The sequence below is a fragment of the Panthera onca genome, chromosome X (genome assembly GCF_046562875.1).
Source record: "Panthera onca isolate mPanOnc1 chromosome X, mPanOnc1 haplotype 2, whole genome shotgun sequence".
In the NCBI taxonomy this organism is placed as follows: Eukaryota; Metazoa; Chordata; class Mammalia; order Carnivora; family Felidae; genus Panthera; species Panthera onca.
The window spans coordinates 36833303-36857966 of NC_138357.1; the positions used below are offsets into that span (position 1 = coordinate 36833303).

Genomic DNA, 24664 nt, shown 5'->3' on the forward strand with positions numbered 1-24664 from the left:
GTTTGTGTCCCTCTCATAGAATCCCCTCACTGACTTTTGCAGCTGTATCCATGCCAAAAACCTCTTCTAGCTAGCTCTGAAAGCTGAACCTTCCCATCTTGGAGGTTCTTTTCGGTCAGTCATCCAGAAACCAACCATTCCTAATGAGTTTGACTATAGCTTACCGCTTTCCAGCAATACCTTTGACGTGGGAGGGAGATGATAAGATTCGTTGATTTTGCTGCCTTATCTTCATCACTGTCATTTTCCTTCCCAGGGATACAACAGTCATCAGCCACTCTCCTAACACCAGCTATGACACGGCTCTGGAAGCTCGCATCCAGAAAGAGGAGGAAGAGATCTTGATGGCCAACAAGCGTTGCCTTGACATGGAGGGCAGGTAAAATATCAATCTGGACCCCAGTGGATCTGAAAAGAAAGTATAGAGACCAGATAGGTCAGGAGGGAAGGGTAGGCATCTTCATTCACAAATGAGAAGCCTGATAATGCAGCCTCCCCCGACCCCTGCACCCCTGCCAGCCTGTTCATTTGGGTTTGAAATGCAATGACCCTTACCTTGCTTTCCCCATTGGCTTTGGTAATTGCTTTCCATCTTCCCTCCGCCAGAACCATATTGTTGGTATTTGTACTCTGGGTATTCCTTCTAGCATTGGACTTCCACCTTGTGATACAGCAGAATGCACAGTGAAAGAATATCCATTCGGGTTTGGAGGTAGGGCACCTGATATCTCTTATAAACTCAGGATCATTTACTTATCAACTCAAGTTGCGGCCCACTCAAAGAAGTCCTCATCTTCTCACTAAGTACATTGTTCCATTGACTCAGCATCTTCCGTATAGCACCCACTACATCCGTTTACTCTCTTACGTACGGGCCTTTTTCCCACCGGTACCTTGCTGTGGCTTCCTGAGGTGTAAGCAGCGACTCCTGGATGCTCTCCTAGATCCATCTGGGTGTGGAGAAAGGCGTTTTTAAAAACACAGCACACCGCCCCTTGCTTTTCAATGCCGAAAGGACTAAACCACTCCTCAGCTGAAAAGATCATGGAAACTCAAGTCCGTGCAGGCAGTGAGACCAGAACATGGAGGTGGCAATGAGGTTTTTTATATGTTCTTTGTCTTTGGCTCCTAGGATTAAGACGCTCCATGCCCAAATTATTGAGAAGGACGCCATGATCAAGGTGCTGCAGCAGCGTTCCCGGAAGGAGCCAAGTAAGACAGAGCAGCTGTCATCCATGCGACCAGCAAAGTCTCTGATGTCCATTTCCAATGCCGGGTCAGGCCTGCTCTCACATTCGTCCACGCTGACCGGCACCCCCATCATGGAAGAGAAGCGAGATGACAAGAGCTGGAAGGGGAGCCTAGGTAATGACAGTAGATAAAGAAGATTAAAGTGACGCGTTTAGATAATGTGCCCATTCGGCAAGGAAAGGGAGTGATGGTCCAGATTCTGGAGCAGAAGATATATCAGGTTGGGTATCTGTCCTCCTGAGAGGCTAGCTGCCTATTCAGGAACTCCTCCACACTCTGACGTCTCACTGACAGAACACTGGTTGAAGCCAAGGCCTTAAAAGATAAGAATTCTGAGTTCTGTTTGGGTGGGAAAGAAGACAACTTCAGTTTCCTCTAAAAACTTCTCAGACTTGGCCTTTGCCATGCCAGACCTTTTGTCTTTGTCCAAAGCCCATGTGACCTTCATGTCAGTCAGAAGTTCAGAATTCCAGACTTTTCTCTCTTCTCCCCTCCCACATAATACAAGGATTCAGAGTTCTAGTTAAGCTAAATGGAGCTGGGTGGCAGGTTTTTGTTACCCGAATGTTCTGAGATGAGAACTGAATGTACTTTTTCATTCCATTTCTGTCCATTCCTTCCCCTCTAATCAAAACCCCAGAAGCACAGTGGATACCACGAGGCACATTTTTAGAGCCCGAGAAAGCCAGCTTTGTGTTTTAATTGTAGGTCTTTTTGTTGCCTCTGATACCTTCCTTGGTCCTCTGATGCTTGCAGTGTCCTTTGGATAGAGTAGGCATTTCGGGGGCCCCGGTCTTCATGAGAACGTTAGGTTACACAGTTATGGTAGCACTCATCCGTGACCACCGATCGTTCCCCCACTCCTTTCTGGCTGGCTGGTCATGGAAGACGGGGGTTGTAAGTGGAGCCAAGTAGAAGCCTTCTGCAAGCTCAGTGGAGATCAATCACCGCTGGAAAAGTAGATCAAAACAGATCCGCGGGAAACTTAAAGGCTTAATACACCGTGCTGGGGTGGAGAACGAGGACCAGAAGGGACGGGCCTGCCGAACCGATTTCCTGGGTTCCTCGGAGGCGCAAGTGGAGACTCGCGTCCCGTTGTTCGTGCTTCTCCTGAACCTCCTGCGAGGAAGACGACGTAACCCGATGTCTGCATTTGAGGAACCCGTACTTTTCTGACCTCTTGCCGTCTTCGCTTTGTAGGTATCCTCCTGGGTGGGGACTACCGCGCCGAGTCCGTGCCCTCCACACCCTCGCCGGTGCCGCCCTCCACTCCCCTGCTCTCCGCTCACTCCAAGACGGGCAGCCGCGATTGCAGCACGCAGACGGAACGGGGCACGGAACCCAGCAAAACCGCAGCTGTTGCTCCCGTCTCTGTCCCCGCGCCAGCCGCCGCTGCCGCCGCCACTGCCGCCGCCATCACTGCCAACGCTGCCACCAACACCACCACCATGGTAGCCGCTGCTCCACTTGCTGTCGCTGCTGCTGCTGCTCCTCCGGCTGCCGCCGCCGCCGCCCCGTCTCCAGCAACCGCTGCTGCTGCTGCTGCTGCTGCTCTTGCGGCTGCCGTTTCTCCAGCTGCTGCCGCTCAGGTTCCGGCCGCTGCCTCGGCCGCCGCCGCCGCCGCCGCCGCTGCTGTCGCGCCTCCTGCTGCTGTTCAGGTTGCTCCAGCTGCTCCGGCTCCGGTTCCAGCTCCGGCTCCGACTGCGGTTCCGGCTCCAGCAGCGTCTCCGGCTTCTGCTCCGGCTCAGACTCAGGCACCAACTCCAGCTCCGACTGCGGCTGCTACTCCGGCTCCAGCTCCAACTCCAGCTGTGGCTCAGGCTGACGCTTCTGCAAGTCCAGCTGCCGGCTCTGGACCACGTCGTTTGTCTATACCAAGTCTGACCTGCAATCCAGATAAGACAGGTAATGATCTTCCATACCCCAGGTAGCCTTGGGTTCTGCCCACTATTACGGATTGCTTGTTGGCACCCTGTGGTGTACACACAGCCGGTCGTTGGGCCAGAGTTGTTCGGGTTTTAAAGGGGATTGATCCCAAGCAATGGGTGCAGAGCCCGTAAATGACTTTTTGGGACACGAGGATGGGAGCAGAAGTGCGTCAAGGTGGTTCTTCCGGTTGTGGTAAATGCTCAGGTGAACAAGGGGAGGTGGTGTCAGGCAAGTCTCACTTGGCCACCGGCTTCCTGGCTCGAACGCTGGCTGTTTCTAGCAATCTGAGTCTTTACTTGATCCCTAAGTGGTTTCTAACCCCCTGTTTCCATTCAGATGGCCCCGTTTTCCACTCCAATACTCTGGAAAGAAAAGCTCCCATTCAGATCCTGGGACAAGAGCCTGACGCAGAGATGGTGGAATATCTCATCTAAATGGCCTATTCAAGAGCTGCAGTTTATCAGCAAGAGTGCTTTTAACCATTTTTCCTTTTTGATTGTTCTTATTTTGAGGGTGAGGACAAGGGGTGGGGGGGATGTTTTTTAAAGGGACTTTTTATTGAAACAATATAGTACTTAAGTAATACCATACAAACTCCAGTCTATTCTGGTACACACTCAGAGAGTACCTCTAAAGACAGATGAATCAGAATGTGCTCTAAAGTTTATTGTTTGGGTTTATACAAACACTTGGACTGTTAATCGCTGGGTATACATGAATGTTTGCAATGTGCGTGATTTTATTTAGCATTTCCATATTCCAGATCATTTTCATTGAAGAGCACAGTATGTTTGGGAGACAGTGCGTAACATGTAGATTTCAGAAGTGGGAAGCCGGAGAGAATTTGCACCTATGCTGTTTTGTATACTTACCATCTAGGCAGCATCCAGAGAGGGAGCTCTCATCTCGGGCTCATGAAAGGGAATAGGTTTAGGAGCTGTGTAAGCTGAAGAAAAGGCAGGGGATATTGGGGTGTGGAAGGGTGCTGGAGCTAATTTTCCCTCCCAATTTCCCAGCTACCCTGTGCCAGGAGATTGTGTTTATCTTCATTTCAGTGGTGCTTTGGAAGTGGATTCTTTTGGTTCCCTCGCGGAGGTTCATACATTCATATATATACTCTGGAGTAATTTATGCATTTGGATAATTAATATATTGCTTTCAGATGCTAGGAGAGTAAATTAGCTGTGTGCTGTACAACTTCCTCCTTCTTAGGGAGTGAGACCTTCGGAGGCCTTGATGGAGAGTTGCGCGAGGTGCTGCGTGTGGCCATGAGCACAGCTCGCTTGGCTTTCCTGAGACCAATCTGGTTAGTGTTCATTGTTTCTCCAGCACAAGTTCACTGGCTGTGTCACCAGTTTCAGGTTTCCAATCATTTGCAAAACGAGGAAGCATTTTTGTTGATGGGCTGAATGCTTTGAATTTCTGGTGACTACTTTCAAATAACTCCGTTTGTTTTCCCCAATTCTTAGCATAACGTCTTAAAAGGCATCGTTGACTGTAACCTCCAAGGGAATAGCAGTCGGGGGAGAGGTGGGCTGCAGATGTATCCTTAGCTGTCCCTTCTCACTGCCAGTGACTCCATCTTGGAATACCTTTGGAGAGCAGCAGAAAATGTGTATGTGGACAGGGACCAAGGAGGCCATGGCTCCGGAGCTTTGCCCTAGGGCCGCCTCCAGGGACACAAAAGGGCTGCTTCTTGCCACAGGTCCCTGCTCTGTGTCACCTCTCTGCCCTTAATTAAGGTGACAGATCCACAGACAATGTCATTAAGATCAATTTTCAGGGGTATGGGAGGGTGAGGGAAGTGGGGGGTGTTAGGTAAGGGTGGGGGGGGGTAGAAGTTTGGGGATGTGTTAGTTAGAAACCGGATTAATAGAAGAGTAGGCCTGATATATTATGTTGTGAAGCATAGTGGCTGGAAGGAACTTCAGCAATAGAGCCCTACCCCCTCGTTTTAGTGATGAGGAATTTGAGACCTGGAGAGGTTAGTTTTTCAAGATCACACAACACAGCTTTCCATTTTGCCAATTACCATGCTTATTTTGGGAAATCCTTATATACCAAAAGCCTCATCTTAAGAAAAGGCATCTTCATGGACCAGGGCGTTCGTAATTTGTAAAATGTCCCTGGCCTCGTTGCTTTGTCCAGGGTTCTAGACTCCTACCTTGCTTCCCCTGCAGTGCCTTTTTGCAAGGTTTTCTCTTTACTGGTCCTCATTTCAACATTGACTCACATGAAACTCCCCCCTGAGCAATCCCCCTCGCTTCTTGTCTTGCTATGGGATTGGCTGTCTCAGGTCATCTTACAGGGTCCCTCCGTGACCACGGGAATGGCATATTTAACAGTATTTTTGTGTCATTCCTAATTACCTGCCGAACGAGTTCTTTTTGTGGGGCCGGGGGAGAGATGAGGGAGAGTGACGTGATTTTCAGCCAGTCTAGACATTTCAATAAAGAAGTGATCATCCTACACGTTAGTCTTCTGTCATCAAATGAATCCCAAATAGAAATGATAAGTGCCATTGTGCTAATACTCGTTCATACCGCCCCTTCAGTCATAAGGGGAAAAGTCCTCAAATAGAAAGCAAACTTGAGGACTGCTGCTTTCTAGCCAAATAAGTAAATACAAATAAGATGAAACCTTTCATCTGCTCCTTTTATGGTTATTACACATTGCCAGATTTTTTGCTAGCTCTGGGAGCCATGATTTTAATCACATTCTGGAAGGTGACAAATGTCATACGTTCCACGCTGTGTGGCAGCTGTCTCTTTAGCCTCATATACTTTGGGGAAAGGAGGAAGTTCTTGGCTGAGTACTACTTTGAACTTTCCACAGCATCTCTGCCCCCTCACACCAGAGGCAGTCCCTTTTGGCTCAGTTTTTTTTTAATCCCAGGTAATTTGCTCAAGTAATATCGTACATCTAAGAGATGGAAGGAGTCCATGGCGTATACGGTGTTTACAAAGAAGGTAGATTCAGCCTTTTCAGAAAATTTTTAGTAGGTGTCCTTCTAAAGATTCAGGTTTATGGGAGAAATGTCAAGTCAATCACCTTTTTCACAATTGTCAGGGTATAACACTTGGGGGATCTTTCTGGACTCCCACTTATCTATGCATTTTACTGGCACCTCAGGACAGAAGGGTGACCTTGTCTTAACGCGTACTGCCTGGTGATCTCTGGGGACCTATTTAAGTCAGTTGTACCCTGATGCCCCATGCACAGAAAAACTTCATTAGAATGAATTGCACTTGATGGAAAACTCCCATTAACCATTTTTCATTAACGAAAAGTAGCTTGCACATTCTCTTAAAATCATGTATCTCGATTGTTGTTTTCATGAAGGATTTATTTTCGATGTTGCTTTCGAGCTTCAGGGTGACAGGGAGAGCAAGAACCTGAAATATCTGCCGTCATCCGCCGCAGAAAACATACCAAGTGTTCTCTTGTTACGCGGTTGGGTGGGCACAACGATTGGAAAATGAGCAAACCGATTGTGCAAACTACTTTTTATGCAGAGCCTAAACACTCATAACGCGGCAGCTTAAAGTATATACATATGGACTAACTTTTATAAATTATATTCTCATGTCTGTTAGCCATACAATCTCCTGTTATCTCAGTCGCTCCTTCACATATGGAATGTGTTACTTAAAATGTGTGCATTCTTACGGAACATGTTTTCAAAGGAAGGCATCAGGATGGGCTAATTGCCATCAATTTCAGCCCGCCACGATCCTTGGAAATATATCTCCCGAGTGTCATTCATCATCAGTAGGACAAGTGTCAGAGCTTGTTTATTTTTTTCCAGTAGCAGCGATGGGTTACATGGAATCATCAAACCTCCTTTCTGGCCTCCCTTGTGATTAATGGCATGTGTTAATAAAATGGATAGCTGGGGTTGGCAGATGGCTAGAGAAGAATCGCCTTCGGTGTAAAATGTATGTGGCCCCTTGTTGATTGCGACCCCATTCTGTAATCGACTGAGCTAGTTCCAATAAAGTTAAGCAGGTTTGAATCCACTTTGTGCCTATCTTTTCACTGACAATAAAGTTAGCTATTTTAAAATGCAGTACTGTGTGGAAAATGCTTTGGTGTTTACCCAACAGAGGCTGTATTTACCCTGTATCAGTGATTAGTTTCAATTTACTATGCACTGAAATTGCCTTTCAAGGGCAGCATTGGACAGAATTTGCATTTGCTTAAAGTACGGAATGTGATTATAAAGTATTAAGACAACACTACGGGCCACAGGCTCTAATCGCTTCCTTTATATATTCAGGCAGCATATATTAAAAGCTTTGCATCTTTTTATCTCCCTGTTTCTGAGGGCTAAAATGATGGCCACCCAAAGCAGAGAATTCATCCTTTAGTTAACAGTTTGGAAGGCCCCTTGATGTTTCTTTTGTACCCTTGTTCTTATGCCAATTCATCAGTTTTGGTTGAGGGAGCTTGTTATTAAAAGCAAATCAAAACCGCGAACAAGCCGGCTTTTTTGGACTGAAAATGTTCAAGCTGCCTTTACACTGCCCTCCCTGCACCTCCTGTTTACCACTGTGTCCCACCCTGACTGGGGAGGGGACACAGGCTTTGAGTTGACACTCTTTACAGCGAAATTGGCTTGATGGGTGTTGCAACATGGATGAGAGGAGGGTATAGAATTCATTAAACTCGAAATTTGATTTTTTTAAATTAAGCTGGGAGACATATTCCTTCCATATTTAAAAAAATTTTTTTAAATGTTTACTTAGTTTTGACAGAGAGAGAGAGAGAGAGAGAGAGCATGAGTGAGGGAGGGGCAGAGAGAGAGGGAGACACAGAATCCAAAGCAGGCTCCAGGGTCCGAGCTGTCAGCACCGAGCCCGACGACGCGGGGCTTGAACTCACGGACTGCGAGATCATGACCTGAGCCCAAGTCGGACGCCCAACCGACTGAGCCACCCAGGCGCCCCATATTCCCTCCATATTTATGACAAGTGCATTGAAAACCGTGCGTGAAAATCCACTCCTCTTTTTTGGGACGAAGAAGATGGTATTCAGTCAACTGCACCTTCGTACAAAGGTTTGCGAGGCATTTCTTTCAGAAGTACGTTGTGCCCAGTTCTTAGCCGTCTTTCGTGGGGAGAAAAAACAAGTGTTCCCTCAAAAGTGACGAAGATTGCCTTGTGGGAGCATCTGTAGATATTATCCAGTATTATAACTGATCCGATTATCCGTGTGGTACTTCACCTCCCCTCCTGTGGGCATCCCCTACTGTGTGATAAGCTATTCACAGTCTATATGAGTTACACAGTTGCAGAATAAAAAAACATCTTCTGCTTCCCACCTCTACCACCATCTTATCTTGCAGGAAGGTTTTTATTGGAGGAAAAAAGTGTAAGCGATTTAGTTTCCGAATACGTTTTACACGGGGTGGCAATCACCCTGATACTTGAGTGAAGACCCCCCAAGTGATAGGACTTGGTTACCAAAACGAAAACAACACGTCAGAAGTACTCTTTCCTCAGACGTCCAAACTGGCCAAACCCAGGGTATTTATTTAGGCTCCCATGTATTTTCATTTGCTGATCGCCTCTACTAATGGTTTCAGGCATGCATGAGTTGCTGAGTAACTACATATTAGATGTTGCCATTATCTAAAGGCCCCAAAGTTAAAATAAAAATAGTCCATGGTTCTAATTTACTACAGAAAACTGCACATACACACATTCACAATTCATTGTGGCGTATGAAATGAAAAAAAAGTTTGACCAAGATTCAGAACTAATGCCAAGGACGGAATGATTGTTGAGACGGCACAGAGCATGTGTGTGGGGGCTGGGGAAGATGAAGTTGAGTTTTGAAGGATGTACAGGTATTAACCGGGGTGAACTAGGGGATGGGGATGAACATTCCATGCAGAAGGAATAGCATGTGCAAAGGCAATGTCACTTTGCTGGAACTGCAATCAGATGAAGACCACTGTTTCCAAGATCAAAGCCCTAGAGAGCTACTCTGAATTTTAACACCTCTTAATGGAAACTTACAAACTCGCTCAATTAGGTGATCGAATGTACTGGTCCAGAAGTCAAAATAACATGGGAATTCTAGTCCTAAATCTGCGGCTAAACAGATGTTTACCTTTGGAGAAGTCCCTTAACGGGATCAGAGAGGTCAGTAAAATGGAGGTATGTATCTATCCTTGTGCGGCTTGTGGAGAGGGGGGCGAGAGCTTCATAAAATGAGAATATTAAACAGATGCCAGTCAAAAATAATGGGCTGAATCTATAAAGATGAAGTTTCTGTAACTTTTTATTAAAGGAAAACTCAGACCTACACAAAACAGAATAGTACAAGGCACCTCTCTGTGTGCATTACTGGGCTTCGGCATTGTCACTGCATGGTAAATTTCGCTTCATTTATCACCCCTGCCCATCACCCCTGTATTATTTTGAAGCGCATCTCAGACATCATAGCATTTCATCCGTAAATATTTCAGTATGCCTAGACATGAACTTTTTAATGATGAAAAGTATAAAGTGCTACTCCTGGAACCAAGATATATATTACCAAACGAGACGATAGTACATTTGTGCTTTGCTACTTACAAAGCCTCTTTGTTAGGGGTGCGGGTGTGGCTCAGTTGGTTAAGCATCTGACTCTTGGTTTCAGCTCAGGTTATGATCTCAGAGGTCGTGATCTCACCATTTGTGAGTTCAAGCCCCGCGTCGGGCTCTGCGCTGACATTACAGAGCCTACTTGGGATCCTCTCTCTCCCTCGCTCTCTGACCCTCCCCTGCTTGCTCACTGACTCTCCCTCAAAATAAATAAATAAACCTAAAAAAAAAAACAACAAAGCTTCTTTGATCTCACAACTCCCGCCTTAACCCAAAACCTACTTTCTCAAAAACAGGAGGGTTCATTCTCCCACAATCTGAATATCAAAGAGGAATGTAGTTTCTTTAAAGTCTCCCCAGTGCATGTTCTAAGCTATTATTTCTCCTCCACTCATATAAAAAGGTCCAGCTTCTTTAAAGTCCCTGTCATCCACCTGTTACTTATTTATCATGATCCACCGAATTGGCCACACTCCCAAGCTCACTGATGATTTTGGCCCCTGAGTCACAGTTGTCCTCTCCGGGCCCAAAAGACCCAATCAGCAGCTCACTGTCCTTTCCAACTCCACTGACCTCCATGACCACTCCACTTCAGTCTGCTGTGCTCACCGCTAACCCAGACTTGGTCACCACGTAGAACTGATCCACCGTGGAAATCACATACACCAGCACCTCACTCTCTGGCCAGAGTCTCCCATCGCCCCAGTTCTCCTAATCTGACTCTATCTGCCCTTTGACTTCCAAGACACCTGAAGTCCCTCGATGCCCCCATTTCCTCCCAGGCTTTTAGCCCCAACCTACTTAGTCTGGACTTTGTGCTCAATCACCTGAACCCTCAATTCATACATACTCCTTAAGATCTCAACCATTCGTTGCAAGCCAGAACCTCATGTGTCAGAGTTGACACCTCCCTCTTCCTCGTAGCTGATAGCCAATCCGTTATTGATCTTAACAAAACAAACTAAATCCATTCACTGCTTTCCATCTATAGTCAACAGCTTATTTTAATCTACCATTATCTTTCACCTAGACTATTTCAGTAGCATATTGACTTATTTGCCACGTCGACCCCACTAGTGCTGCTGCTATTATATTGATTCAGCAACAAATATTTATATTTATACCTGTATTTGTATTTATATTTATATTGATTCAGCAACAAATATACTTCATATCATGTCATTCCCCTACTTAAAATCTTTTGAAAGCTACCCATTGCAGGAGGTAAAACAACAAACCTAAAGTTTTACGGTTGATGGATTCAAAACTAAAACCCAGATATCTTGGACTCTTATTCCAGCTGCATTATCATCATCATGCTTTGTTCTGAGTATCTTCTTTTCTTAATGCTTACAGGACTCTACTGCTGTGGCGTCATTATTTTCTCTGATGTTAACCTTGAACGGTGCTTTTTTTTTTGAAGGGTCTTTTTATTTAGTTATTTTAGAGAGAGAAGGAGAGAGAGTGCATGTGGTGGGAGCGGGGTGGGGAGGGAGGGAAGAAAAGAGAGAGAGAGAGAGAGAGAGAGAGAGAGAGAGAGAGAATCTTAAGCAGGCTCCACACTCAGCACAGAGCCCAATGTAGGGCTTGATCCCATGACCTTGGGATCATGACCTGAGCTGAAATTAGGAGTCAGATGCTCAACGAACTGAGCCACCCAGGTGCCCCCAGAACACTATTTCTTGGAGTCATCTTCAAATCATGTGTACTGGAATCACCTCAAGCATTTATTCAGTGCACACCCCCTGGTCTTGTCCCCAGAGAAGTTTAATCCTTTAGTTCTAGGGTTAGACCCAAGAATGTGCGTTGTAACAAGCTTCCTGGGAGATTTTGATGTAGCTTGTCCTGACACTACATACTTGGACAAACACTGGCTGAGAATTTCCTGGCATTTATCTTACTTCCCTTCCCGTCTTCAGTCCCCCTGCTACATAATAGACTCCCAACTGCACTTAGTGAAATGAGTAAGTCCGGGTTGGACATCAGCTGTCACACACACCCTTACTTCAATAGGCAGCCATTTTATTTTCTTCATTCACCCTTACTACTGATGGGGAAATGGCTGTCTCTTTCCCCCAGATACGACTCTTAAGTGGGTGGATTTACTGCTCTGATCAAACAAGACATGTTGTTGGTTACTTTTGTAATTGGTTTACATGGTTTATAGTCTTTGAAACAACCACAACCGTATTTATGATCTTGGCCAGCTCATTTAGCCCCAGTGACCGTTCTGTAATATGAGGTCACAGGATTATGATCTCTAATGTCCCTTCTGGCTCTTACATTCCTTGATTCCATGAGACTAAATACTACCTCTGAGGTCATAAATTCTTTCACATGGATCCAGAATTGGCCATGCGGCACAGATAAAAGACGTTTTAAAATCTGAATATACTGAAAATATTCTACCGGCCTAAGATTTCTTCATCAGGCTTCAGTTCCCCCCCCCCCCCCCACTGGCCGTGCCCATGCTTGAAATTTTATTCTGTCTTGACTAGACCTACTCCATTCTCCTACGAGGCCTGTCATTTTCCAAAGAAGACATATCCGCAAGAATAAATTTCCCAGGAAAAACTCAAGTCGAAACAGAAGGAAAGCAGGATAGTTTTACACTTCTTTTAAGCCATGAGTCGATGATAATTTGCATTTATCCAGTTGTAGGGGCCTGAGTGGCACAAAAAAGGGAGGGTAGAAGGGAAATAATCAAGGCATATGTCATGTCACAGTAGATGGCCAAGAGAAGGATGACAGTTGCTGAACCGCCGTTATACCCACGGGACTAATAAGTGGAGCTAGGAAAAGGGAAAGGGAAATAACTTTTTTGTAACCTGCTAGGTGTTAGAGACTAGTTGTAGGACAAATACATAAAATATGTATTCTTCCCGACAACCAAAGTGAAAAGATCCAAAACATAAAATGCGTGTGTCTTTTAAAACTCTTTTCTTTCTCTCACGCCCAGAGGGAGATCCACATCTCGTGATTCTTGAAACTTAAAACAATTTGGAGGGTCCTCTTAATAAAAAAGGATCTTAAATAATTATGCATACACTAGATATTAAAGTATTTAATTAGAAGGAGAAATCACAACTAATTATAATTTTTAAAAGCTGACAAACGTCACAAGCACGATAATGAATAAGAAAGACAACACATTATTAATATTTTTTAAGTTTTTATTTAAATTCCAGTTACTTCACATACAGTGTAATATTGGTCTCAGGTGTAGGACTTAGTGATCCAACACTTCTGTACAATGCCCGGTGCTCATCACAAGTGCCCTCCTTGATCCCTATCACCTATTTCACCCATCCCCCCACCCACCTCCCCTCTGGTAACTATCGGCTTGTTCTCTATAGTTAAGAGGCTGTTTCTTGGTTTCCCTCTCCCTTTTTTTCCCTTATGACCATTTGTTTTGGTTTTAAAGTCCACGTATGAGTGAAATCGTACGGTATTGGTCTTCCTCTGACTTACTTTGATTAGCATAATAGTCTCTAGCTCCATCCATGTCGTCGCAAATGGCAAGATTTCATTCTTTTTTACAGTTGAGTAATATTCCATTATATATATATTATATATATATTACACTGTACTATTTTACACAATTTCTTCTTTATCCATTCAATATATATATGTGTATATACATATATATATATATATATATATATTATATCAGTTAATGGACACTAGGGCTATTTCCATAATTTGGCTATTGTAGACAATGCTGCTGTAAACATCAGGGTGCATGTATCCCTCTGAGTTAGTATTTTTGTATTCCTTGGGTAAATACCTAGTAGTACAATTGCTGGATCATAGGGTAGTTCTATTTTTAACTATTTGAGGAAACTCCATACTCTTTTCCAGAGTGGCTGCACCAGTTTGCATGCCCACCAGTGGTACAAGAGGGTTTCCCCTTACGCTACATCCTTGCCAACACCTGTTGTTTCTTGTGTTGTGGAGTTTAGTCATTCTAACAGGTGTGAGTTAATAGCAACACATTAAAATTTTGTAATTTTTTAATGTTTATTTTTGAAAGACAGAGAGAACGTGAGTGGGGAGGGACAGAGAGAGAGGGAGACACAGAATCCGAAGCAGGCTCCAGGCTCTGAGCTGTCAGCACAGAGCCTGATGTGGGGCTTGAACTCATAAACCATGAGATCATGACCTAAGCCAAAGTCAGATACTTAACTGACTGAGCCACCCAGGAACCCCAAGTATATTCCTAACAGAAGAAAACTGCCTCTGTCTTTATGCATTAGTGAGAATTGGATACTGCGCATCCACTTTGCAAGTCAGGTAATGAAAGGCATTTTCCACAGATCCGCTTCTGGACCCATACATTTCAAACCTTACTTCAATCCACATACTTTCAGTGTCAAGTACCATAAGACACATTCATATAGTGATAAGACTCTGGCTTTGTACCTTTGTATTACCATGCTGGATAAGTCAGCAGAGTGAGCAATAGGGGTATTTCTAGAAGCCATTCTTTTACCAGGATGGTTTTGCAACAATCTATCTGTACACAGGACTAACAGCAAACCACATAAATATATGTCACTAAACACAAACTAAGTATATCTCCAATGAACTTCCCCTTTGTTAGATCTCAAAGATGAGAGAGAATGTAATGGAAGGAAATCAGAGTGGAAAGAGGTATATTAGGGTTCTCCTGAGAAACAACACCTGTACATGTATGTATGTATATACATATGTGTGTGTGTATGTATGCATATATGTATATGTAGATGTATGTGTATACATAGAGAGGGAGACAGAGAGAAACTGTCAAGCCCCAAATATTGAGGCAGAACTGCTTTCACTCTGTGAAACCTAGTGTTTGCTATGAAAGCATTCAACTGATGGAGTCCACCCTGTTATGAAGGGTGATCTGCTTTATACGAAGTCTACTGATTTAAATGTTAATCACATCTAAAAATATCTTCATAGTATTTGAGCGCACAACTGGGCACCATGGAGTAGTGAAGTTGGCACATAAAGACAATGATCACAGCAGAGCCCCTGCCATGACATTGGAACGGGCCCATGCCATTCATCTCCCACGTCCAATCCATCAGCAAATCTCATCGGCGCCACCTTCGAACATATCCAGAATCTGATCATTCCACTGAGTTCTGCTAGTTCAACCTTCCTCTGTTGTATCACCATCTCTTCCAGAGTTTCTTCATGTCTTCTTTGTATTTGTCAAAGGGTTGGTTATCTCACTTTTTTTTTAATTTTATGGAGGAACGTTTGCATACAATTTTCATCTACTTGGTATAATTTTTTTATGGTGCTTTGTTTTTGTTACGCTTTTCCACTTTTTCAAAGATAGTATACTTTCATCAATCCTGTGTCAGTTCCTTCTTTATTACCCACCCTTGAATGATTTGGATTATCTGGTCTCAGTTATTTGCAGAAGATTCCAGGTATGTAAAAGGGGCCCGAGTAGCCTTCCGGGCTTCACTCTATTTTGCATGATTTCCCAGGGAACGAAAGGGAAAAGGCTTATTATGCACCACTTTGATATTGTAAATGACTCTACTTTTGCTCATTATTATATCCTTAGAGCCTAGAATAGAGTGCCTGATTAAAAAGTAGGTGCTCACTAACTTGTTTTTTTTTTTTTTTTCAATCCAGCCAATAACATTCTCCACTCCTGTACCTGAGTTATTGTGGTTTCTGGAGAAAGGTGAGTAAATTGGTGCCACTACATATTCAGAGGCTCCAATTTCAGTGGTATTTGCCCTTGGCCAGTTTCTTGTTCTCTTCAGAAAGTATCTCACAGATAGCACTCTTCTCACACAGCCTGCACTCATCTTTTTCCCCCTCCAGGCTCTGTGGATAAAGCATGCTTCTTCCAGATCAAGATCAACCCCATCATCTCCACCTTTGCTCTGGACTTCACCCTCATCTCATGCACTTTGATCCACCCATGAAATCCCCTCTTTCTCTTATCTGCAACTTCTCCTCTCCTTCCCTGTTCCTCATCCCTATCTAATTAATGCACTCAAGTTGCAGGTGGCTCTCCTTGTACAAACTAGGGCACAGGTGGGGAAGAAGCTGGGCTTCAGGAACTAACTGAACAAGGAGAGTGCCCTAATGTATGCGGCGGGGAGAGGGTGGACAGTGATTGCAATTTGGAATGGAAGAGGCTGAGGGCGGCCACTTGAGGACTTCCTACCTCAAGCTTCAGTTGCTCTGGAAACTGGGGCTGGGCCCAGTCCTTGGGGGTAGGTCAACAGGCCAGACTGTGGGTGGGGAGCTGGAGCAGGCAGAGGCAGAGACACGGGAGCTGAAGAGGGGGTGGCCGATGATGATAGTTGCCTCGGAATATTCTGAAGGGTTGTCAGGTGAAGAGGAAGATTTACATTCTGTGCCCCCGGGGCTAGGGCTAGGGCTAGGGCTAGGGCTAGGGCTAGGAGTGGGTGGTGGCAGAAGTGAGGAAGATTTATGCAAGGTGAGGAAGAGTTTCTATCAGAACTATCTGAAAATGGAATGACTGCTTAGAGGATGATTAGATACTCATCATTGGAGCAGTCCAGTCCAGAGGCCAAATGACCACTTAACAGACATTCATCAAACTGCACAGTTAGTCACAAGACTCCTTCAGGGTAGGGACGCACAGGATTTATTTTTGTCTTCTCAGCATCTGGCGCAGTGCCTGCTTCAATGCCTGCTACCTAGTAGGTGCTCAATCAGTGCCCGTGTTCAATGAAAAAAGTAATGGTAAGTTCTCAGTTAATGTTTCATAAAACGAGTGCGTTACAGTCGAATTAAAGTAGGCATCACGAGGAAGAGAAAACAAAATGACCTTTCCTGAAATGATATCCTGGTGGTTGCCATAAAAAAAAAAATGGAACAAAATAATATATGTGAAAGCGCTTTGCAAGCTGTGAGGCACTATATCAACATTTAAGTATTTTTAGTGAGTTCGTCCTCTTGGCCCAACTCTATGCTACACGTTAGGGGCAATTCGATAATCTAAAAAACCTAGGTCCCTGGTTTTGAGAAACTCCCAATCTAAGGAGACCAAATAAATGTATATGAAATAATAGGAGAGGACTTCAAGACTAAATGTGGGGTGCTTTCTACATAATAGTACCTCTGGTATGTAAAACAGTGTGTCCCCATTACTTTATTGATGACTGCTAACATTCCTGAAGACGCCAGTATTGACTCTAACGGTAATTTGGCTTGTGATCTTGGGCGCTGCCGAAGCTCCTTTATATCTACATCCTCACTCGTCGAATGGGAACAATAACTCCTGGTTTACTCTGAGGCCCAAATGGGGTAATGTACTAGAATGTACCCAGTCAAAGTAAGCCATGCTCTACAAATGCAATTGTAATCATTGCTGTACGAGTATTTCATGTCTCTGCTCTTTTCGTCCTTAGCTAATATTTGTTTTTAGTACTTGTCATGTTGGTAATTGATACATGATTTATCCAACTTCCCCTACTCTTTCTCCTTGGAGGGAGGCAAAAATGAGCCATTGGGAGCATAAGTCTACTATCTGGGGTGCCTGTTGAGAAGTGAGTTAAAGCAGACACTCCTTGGCAAACCATACGCATCCAACTATAGGAGATGGCAACAGGGTGGGGGTGGGGGTGGAGGATGGGAGTTAAGGAGGGCAGACTCACCGGCCGTTTGGTGGTTAGCTCCCTTGTCTGCAGTGTGCTTCTTTCTCTTTCCAGAAGCTCGGGTCTTTCCAGAACCTGCTAGCAAGCTGGACTATGTATCTGTTTTCAGTCTTCCTAAGCTGCCTTCTTTCTATTGACTGAATTGTGACTACCCCCTCCCCAAATTCATATGCTGAAGCCCTAACCCCCAATGTGACTGTATTTCGAGACTGGGCTAAAAGGAAGCAATTAGAGCAGAGTGAATTCATAAGGGAGGAGTCCTAATCTGATGGGATTTGTGGTTTTATAAGAAGAGGAAGAGAGATGTCTCATATTCTCCTTGAGCGAGGAAGGAGGAAAGGCCATGTGAACACACAGTGAGAAGGTGGTTGTCTGCAATCCAAGATGAGAGCTCTCGCCAGAAGCCAAACCCTGCCAGACCTTGATCTTGGACTTCCCAGGCTCCAGAACGTGAGAAAATAAGTATCTGTTGTTTAAGCCAGCCAGTTTGCAGTATTTGTCATGGCAGCCCAAGCTGACTAAGACACTTCTCTTCACATTTGGGGCTCACGCAGACTTGCACACAGAAGCAGTGGAGGAAAAGGCTACAAATCGAGAAGAACAGAAACTCCACCCTGATTTGAGGCCCCTAAACATGGGGAGCACTGGTGTATGGTGTGAATGAGTGGTGCCTGTATTCTCAGACAAGGATCACTGAAAGTCAGTGTTAGGTTTGTGCAATCAACAACTGTTTGCCAGCAGGGGGTCATTTGCGTTTTAAACTAAAGCCACATTTCACAGCAAATGGCTGAAACCTTCTGTAGTAAGGCTGGCTTGATTGGATCATGAGAAGCTGAGTTGCTGAAGCAAGGAACAGTCTGTTTCTTTTTTTAGTGGTCAGGTTCTGTAGCGGCATTCTGTAGCAGATGGGATTATTTCTGTACCTTCTTCTGCAATGTTTCTTTCCTGTTTCTCTAGAACTAGAAGTAAATTAAAAATTGAAGTCTATTTAGAAATTAAACAAAATAGTTTTCTTTTTCTTTCTTTTTTTTTTTAAGTATTGCTGCTTCTGATTCGACGCTCCATTTAGCATATCTATTTATTTCCAGGCCCCCAAAGGAGCAGTCGCTCCTTCAGACTGCGTCACCTTAGCAGTGAATGCATCGAGATGGGACGAAAAACCACAGGCTGAGGACTGCTTCGTGTACAGGCCTCCCCAAGCTTCCTTCACCAAGATGCCCAGGAAAATATTTGGTTCCCAGATGCTATGTATGACAAGGCCCTTGTTCTCTCTCATGGTCTGTGTGACCTGAGCTATGGATGTCTTTGGGATATGGTCAGAGCTTCCTGCTGTGGACAGTTTTCTCAGTAAGTGTGTAAAGGTTAGAGCGAAGGACAGGTGGGTAACGTAGGCTGGGAAGGATTCAGTGACATCTACTGGCCAATCTTGACTATCTGTAAGGCACCACTTTAGAGCCATTTGGGCAGATTTCTAAAAATACAGGGTCCTGGAGTCTGTTCCCAGAGGATCTAATTTGGTAGGCGGTTATGAGACCTGGGTATCTGCATATTTAACAAACTCCTGAGTTACCGCGATGCACAGTCAGGATTGAAAACCCTTGCCTTTAGAGGGTCTCCACAATTAAGAGGTGGACATAACTGGATAAGAGCCAACCTCAGGTTTCCTTAGCTAGATCTGTTCCAGACCCTTAGGCTGCCATGGTTTGGAAAAAGGCAATTATTTCATGCTGGTGTTTGATATGTAAGGCAAATGAATAACCTGTCGTGCTTGCTTTCCAGTGAAGAACTATGGAGTAGCCCATTGAGCCAAAGGGAATGGGAATATGTCATTTGCATATTGCCATTTAAGTGCCATTTATCAATTATTTAATAAGTCCCCAAAGTGGGCAGGAAGGGAGTTTCAATTCTATTGTTTATTTATTCATGTTTTGATTCCTACCCATTCGTTCGTTCGTTCGTTCGTTCGTTCATCAAACAATGGTCTAGATGCTGTGCTGGCTTTAGAGATATAGTGAAGAAGTCAAGTATCTGCCTTTAAGGACATTAGTGATTAAGCAAAGAAGTAGTTAGCTGTCTGGCACAAATGTTGCAAACACAAAGTTGTGTGTAGAGTGGACCATACACATGGGCAAAAGAGGCAAGAGGCTTGGAGAAATATATTCGTTGTCATAACCCAACAGTTACATGGTACTATCTAAGAACCAGGCACTTTTCTGAGTGTTTTACATCTATGAATTCATTTCATCATCACAATAATCCTAAGAAATTAGTTCTATTATTATCCCATTTTATAGATGAAGAAACTGAGACACAGAGCAATTACGTAACTTGCCTAAGGTCACTCAGTCATCAAGCAACAGAGCTAAGGGTCAAAGTCCTTTTCTTAACCACTTTTCTATATTTCCTTCCCTTTGATATCTGAATCTCCACCATTAGGGAGTCGTTGTTCTCATTCACTGTTAACAGTCAATGATGGTAACGTCATTAAAGTCTTAATAAGCATCAGGTACCGTACCAAGCGTTTCACATATATTGCTTTATCATTTAACCTTTACAACAACTATCTTCATTTTAGGAAGAAGAAGCTGAGAATCAAAGAAGTGGTGATGCAGTCAGTGCAATATGACAGCGAGAGATCTGGAGTTTAAAGCATACATTCTGGAGCCAGAATGCCTGGGTTTAAATTTGCTGGACAACGTTCAAGCTGTTGTGACTCTGAATCATTGTTTTCATTTATCAAATGAGGAGGATAGTGGTACCTATCTCCTAGAGCCGTGATGAGGATTAAAGGGATTAATAGAAGAAAATACTTGGAAAATTGCCTGTCACATGGTAAGCACTGTATAAGTATTGGCTATGACCAGCGTCATTCTTTGACAAGAAGTAGCCACCAGCCATTTCAGGATGAGTGTCTATCAGATGTTAGCCAGCTTGTCACCCAACAGAGCTCTGATAGGCTGTGCTATCGGATTTGTAAAGGATGGTGGTGGTATGGAGAAGGGTATTCAGGGAAAAGGCATGAAGGTCAGAAATAGCATGGGGTGTTTGGAGTTGAGGAATGCAACATTCTCAAGACAACCAGGCAAGCCATATTTGAAGACGAGTGTTTGAAGCAGAAGTCACATCATATAGAGTCTTACATGCCACACACAAGGGTTTAGACTTGACCCTTTGCAGAGTTATAGAAGGTTTCAAGGAGGAAAGGGGCATGACCAACTTTGCATTTTGGAAAAACATCACTCTGGCAGCACCCTCGTGGATGGATTGAAAGGGACACACTTGAGACAGGAAGTTCCTGTAGTTGTTTCTTTTTTTTTCCCCAATAAGTAATAATTAATGCCTGAATGAGTACAACTAGCAGCAGTGAGAATGGAGAGGAAGGGTGGATGTCAGAGAGAATTAAGAGGTAGCATTCACAGGACATAGTGAGTGATTGAATGTGGTAGGGGAGGGTAGAGAGAGGAGTGTAAGATGACTCCCAGGTTTCTGGCCTGAGTGTCTTGGGGAATAGTGGGGCAATGCACTAAAAGTGCACAGGAAGAGAAGGTTCGATGGTGGGGGAGTAGAGATAATTGATTTAGTTGCAGACATGTTGAGTTTGAGGTGCCTTTGGGATGCCCGGATGAGATAACCAGTAGGCAGATGGATAAATGTGTCTGAATCTGAGAGAGAGATGTAGACTGAAGATAAAGATTTTAGAATCATCAGTGTTGTGTTTAAGACCACAGGATTGGTTGAGATTATGTAGGAAGAGTGTACAGAGGGCAAAAAGAAAAGGGGCAGGGAAATAACCCTGGGTCAAAGCAGCATTTAAGGGTTGGGCACAAAAAGAGGGGTTAGTAATAGAGCCTGGGATGGAACAGCCAGAGAGGAAAGAAGAGAACAAAGAGGAAAGTTTTTTTGCTGGGAATTGGGGTGAAATTTGGTAGTGTTTAGATAGCATTTGTCCATAGTACTTGGGCACGTTCAAATCCTTCACAGCCAGTCAGGGTTTTCCCCTCTTGGGATTTCCCAGGGAAAGATTTGCAGAGAACAGTAGGCAAATGGGAGACAAAGTATCACTTAATAGAAAATCTGAAAATTCATTGCATGGCTCTCTAGGAATGCTAGGTTTGCATACATAGCTTGGGTCATAGACATAAGTAGGGTTTCCATCTCCTTCTAGAACCTATCATTCTCTGGGTAAATCTGGAGGGATCTGCAAGAACAACGGAGCCAAGGGCAGATTCTGTGACCCCTTGTCCACGCCAGTGCCTGAAAGAGTGGCAATAAGAGATATAGAACCCTAGTTTAATCAAAGAGAGAAAATAGATGAGAGCGGGAGAGGCGCCAGAGAAACAAAGAGTAAACCAGTCTAGAGAGGGAAGAGACAATCCCAGAGTGTGGAGAGTTTCAAGAGAGTGAAAAGCTGCCAGAGAAGTCACATAAATAAAGCGGCAGAAGAAATGGACGGACTTCTCTCCTCATTTTCGCTTCCAGTCCTTACCCCCCAGCACTGTGGCACCTACAGTAGAACAAACTTTCATAGGGAGCTTAACTGCTCTTTGCTTGCGCCCTTGGTTTACAGAGGAGGTGCAACGTGGGGCTCTGACTTACAGCCTGAACTGACTCCTTGCCTGTTTAGTTTGCCGCGTCCTTCCCTACTGCTTTGTATCCGGGCTGCTTCACTCATTTCTGCCAATAGCCTGGCATTTTCCGAGCACAGGACTTTGGGAACACGCTAACAATTCATAGAGGAGCATGCACGAGAGCAGGAGTTGGCAAACATTTTCTGCAAAGGGACAGATGGTAAATAATTTGAGCTCTGTGGGCCATGCAGTCTCTGTATCAACTACTCAACTCTGCCATCGTCGCGCAAATGCAGACACAGACACATTTATAAACGAACAGGATTGGCTTAAAACTTGATATATGAACTCTAAAATTGGAATTTCGTGTAATTTTCATGGTCATGAAATATTAGTTTTTTCATTTTTTTAAACATTAAAACATGTAAAAAGCACCAACATTGTTAGCTCACGGGCCATGCGGAAATAGGCCGCTTGAGCAGATTTGACTGCTAGGCTGTGGTTGGCCAACTCTTGACCTAGAGAACCCGTATGTTTAACATGGTAGGTGGCAGGTGGATCAGAGGCTCCATTCTCCCAGTTAGGACATGTGATCATGCATGTAAGCTGGGAAAATATGATGATGGCTATGATAAAGACAAGACTGGCTTGAGGACACGATTTTGCTTGGATAGAGGTAGGATACTACATGGATCTGGCTTTATAAGCAAGCTCCACCCTCTACAGACATCCCCAAAACAAGGCAAGAATAAAGAACTCAGAAAAAGACACCCATCGGAAACCAATCAGGCAGAAGAAAGGTGTGATCTGGGGCTCTGAATTACAGTTTGAATTGACTCCTTGCATGTGAGAAGCCACAGAGAAGGAGTTGTAAACGGGTAGTTGGCAGGCGTGATTTATTTGACCTGAGCTGTGTTTGCCACCATAAAAAAATCAGGAAAGTTCACATAAAAAAATCTGGATTTCTCTCCTCTCTCGAAAAATAAGAAAATATGACAAAGTTGAGCCTGCACCACGAATGGTCACAAATGCACCATTCACGGTGGCAAACAGTGACCCATAGCAGGCAGACTCTCTTGTTAACCTCTTTGGATTTCCACCTTCTGATAAATGGTCTGACTATTCTGCAGGTCTTAGGGACTCCAAGTAGGCAAGCATCTGAGACAGAAACCAGCCAACTCTTACGGAGACAATATCAAGAATGAAAAAGCTGTTAAAATGATCAAGCAGCCAACCTGAATTAGAATGGGTCCAAGGGGTAGTTGTGTGTAGAGCTGGGGGTGGGAAGAAAAAGGCTTTCAGAGGAAGGCGTAGTTGAACCTGGGCTGGAGTTTATGAAATGGGTACATGACAGAACACACACCTTATGGTCAGCAATGCATCCTGGGGACTTTATCAGAATCCACTAGGGTACCGGGTGGGGGAAGGTATGAGCAAGCACCAAAAGATGTCCCCTCACCTCTATGTGGAGATGGAAATAAGACTCTTTTCTGCTATAGATTGAACCTCCCTGCAATTCATATGTTGAAATCCTAACCCCCAATGTGATGGTATTAGGAGGTGAAGCCTTTGTGAGGTGATTAGGTCATGAGGGTGGGGCCTTCATGAATAGGATTAGGGACTTATAAAAGATGCCCCAGAGAGACCCCTCGTCCCTTCCATTATGTGAGGACACAGAGAGAAGGCACTGTCTATGAACTGGGAAGTTGGCCCTCAGCAGACATTGAATCCACTGGTGCCTTAGTCTTGGACTTCCCAGCCTCCGGAACTGCAAGGAATAGATTCCTGTTGTTTATCAGCCACCCAGACTACGGCATTTTGTGACAGCAGCTCAAATAGATTATGACACTTTCCTTCTAGCTAACTTAAAAAAAAATCTTGGTCCCATTTATCAAAACAATACAAGCTAGAGTGGAAATGCAATAAGCACAGTATAGTAAAGTGTAAAAAAGCCCATAAAAGCATTCCTTGTTTTTTTTAATGTTTATTTATTTTTGAGAGAAAAAGAGAGACAGAGCGGGACTGGGGGCGGGGCAGAAAGGGAGCAAGACACGGAGTCCGAAGCAGGCTCCAGGCTCTGAGCTGTCAGCACAGAGCCTGATGTGGGGCTTAAACCCACGAACCTTGAGATCATGACCTGAGCTGAAGTCAGATGTGTAACCGACTGAGCCACCTGGGTAACCCCTGTTCCTTATTTTTCCTCCACCTAGATGCAGCCTCTGCTCATGTTTTTTTCCACTTTTCTTCCAGTGCCTTTTTAAAAAAAATTTTTTTTAACGTTTATTTATTTTTGAGACAGAGAGAGACAGAGCATGAACGGGGGAGGGTCAGAGAGAGGGAGACACAGAATCCGAAACAGGCTCCAGGCTCTGAGCTGTCAGCACAGAGCCCGACGTGGGGCTCGAACTCATGGACCACAAGATCATGACCTGAGCCGAAGTTGGCCGCTTAACCGACTGAGCCACCCAGGCGCCCCTCTTCCAGTGCCTTTAAAACACCTCTACATAGTTGAGAATTGTATACATTATTTTTAGCTTACTCCGCACCACACTTGATCTTAAACTTTTCTCCATATCATGAAAAAGTTTTGCAAACATGCACACTACACCCCAGCATTGTGGAGCATGTGGGCATTCTCAAAGGTTTTGCTATTAGTGTAAAAGCACTACTATTTGTCGTATGT

General features: G+C 44.3%; 1 protein-coding gene across 3 annotated transcripts in view; it reads left to right on the forward strand.

Annotated features, from left to right (window-relative positions):
* AMOT (angiomotin) overlaps window positions 1–7249 on the forward strand; it is a 63047-nt gene extending 55798 nt beyond the window's left edge. For all 3 annotated transcript variants that reach the window (XM_081793677.1, XM_081793678.1, XM_081793679.1), the window contains 4 exons: window positions 257–379; window positions 1133–1365; window positions 2452–3156; window positions 3517–7249. In XM_081793677.1, the coding sequence (XP_081649803.1) occupies window positions 257–379; window positions 1133–1365; window positions 2452–3156; window positions 3517–3614 (1159 nt within the window). In that variant the 3' untranslated portion in view covers window positions 3615–7249. The remainder of the gene's footprint in view (window positions 1–256; window positions 380–1132; window positions 1366–2451; window positions 3157–3516) is intronic.
* Window positions 7250–24664: the final 17415 nt, after the last annotated feature.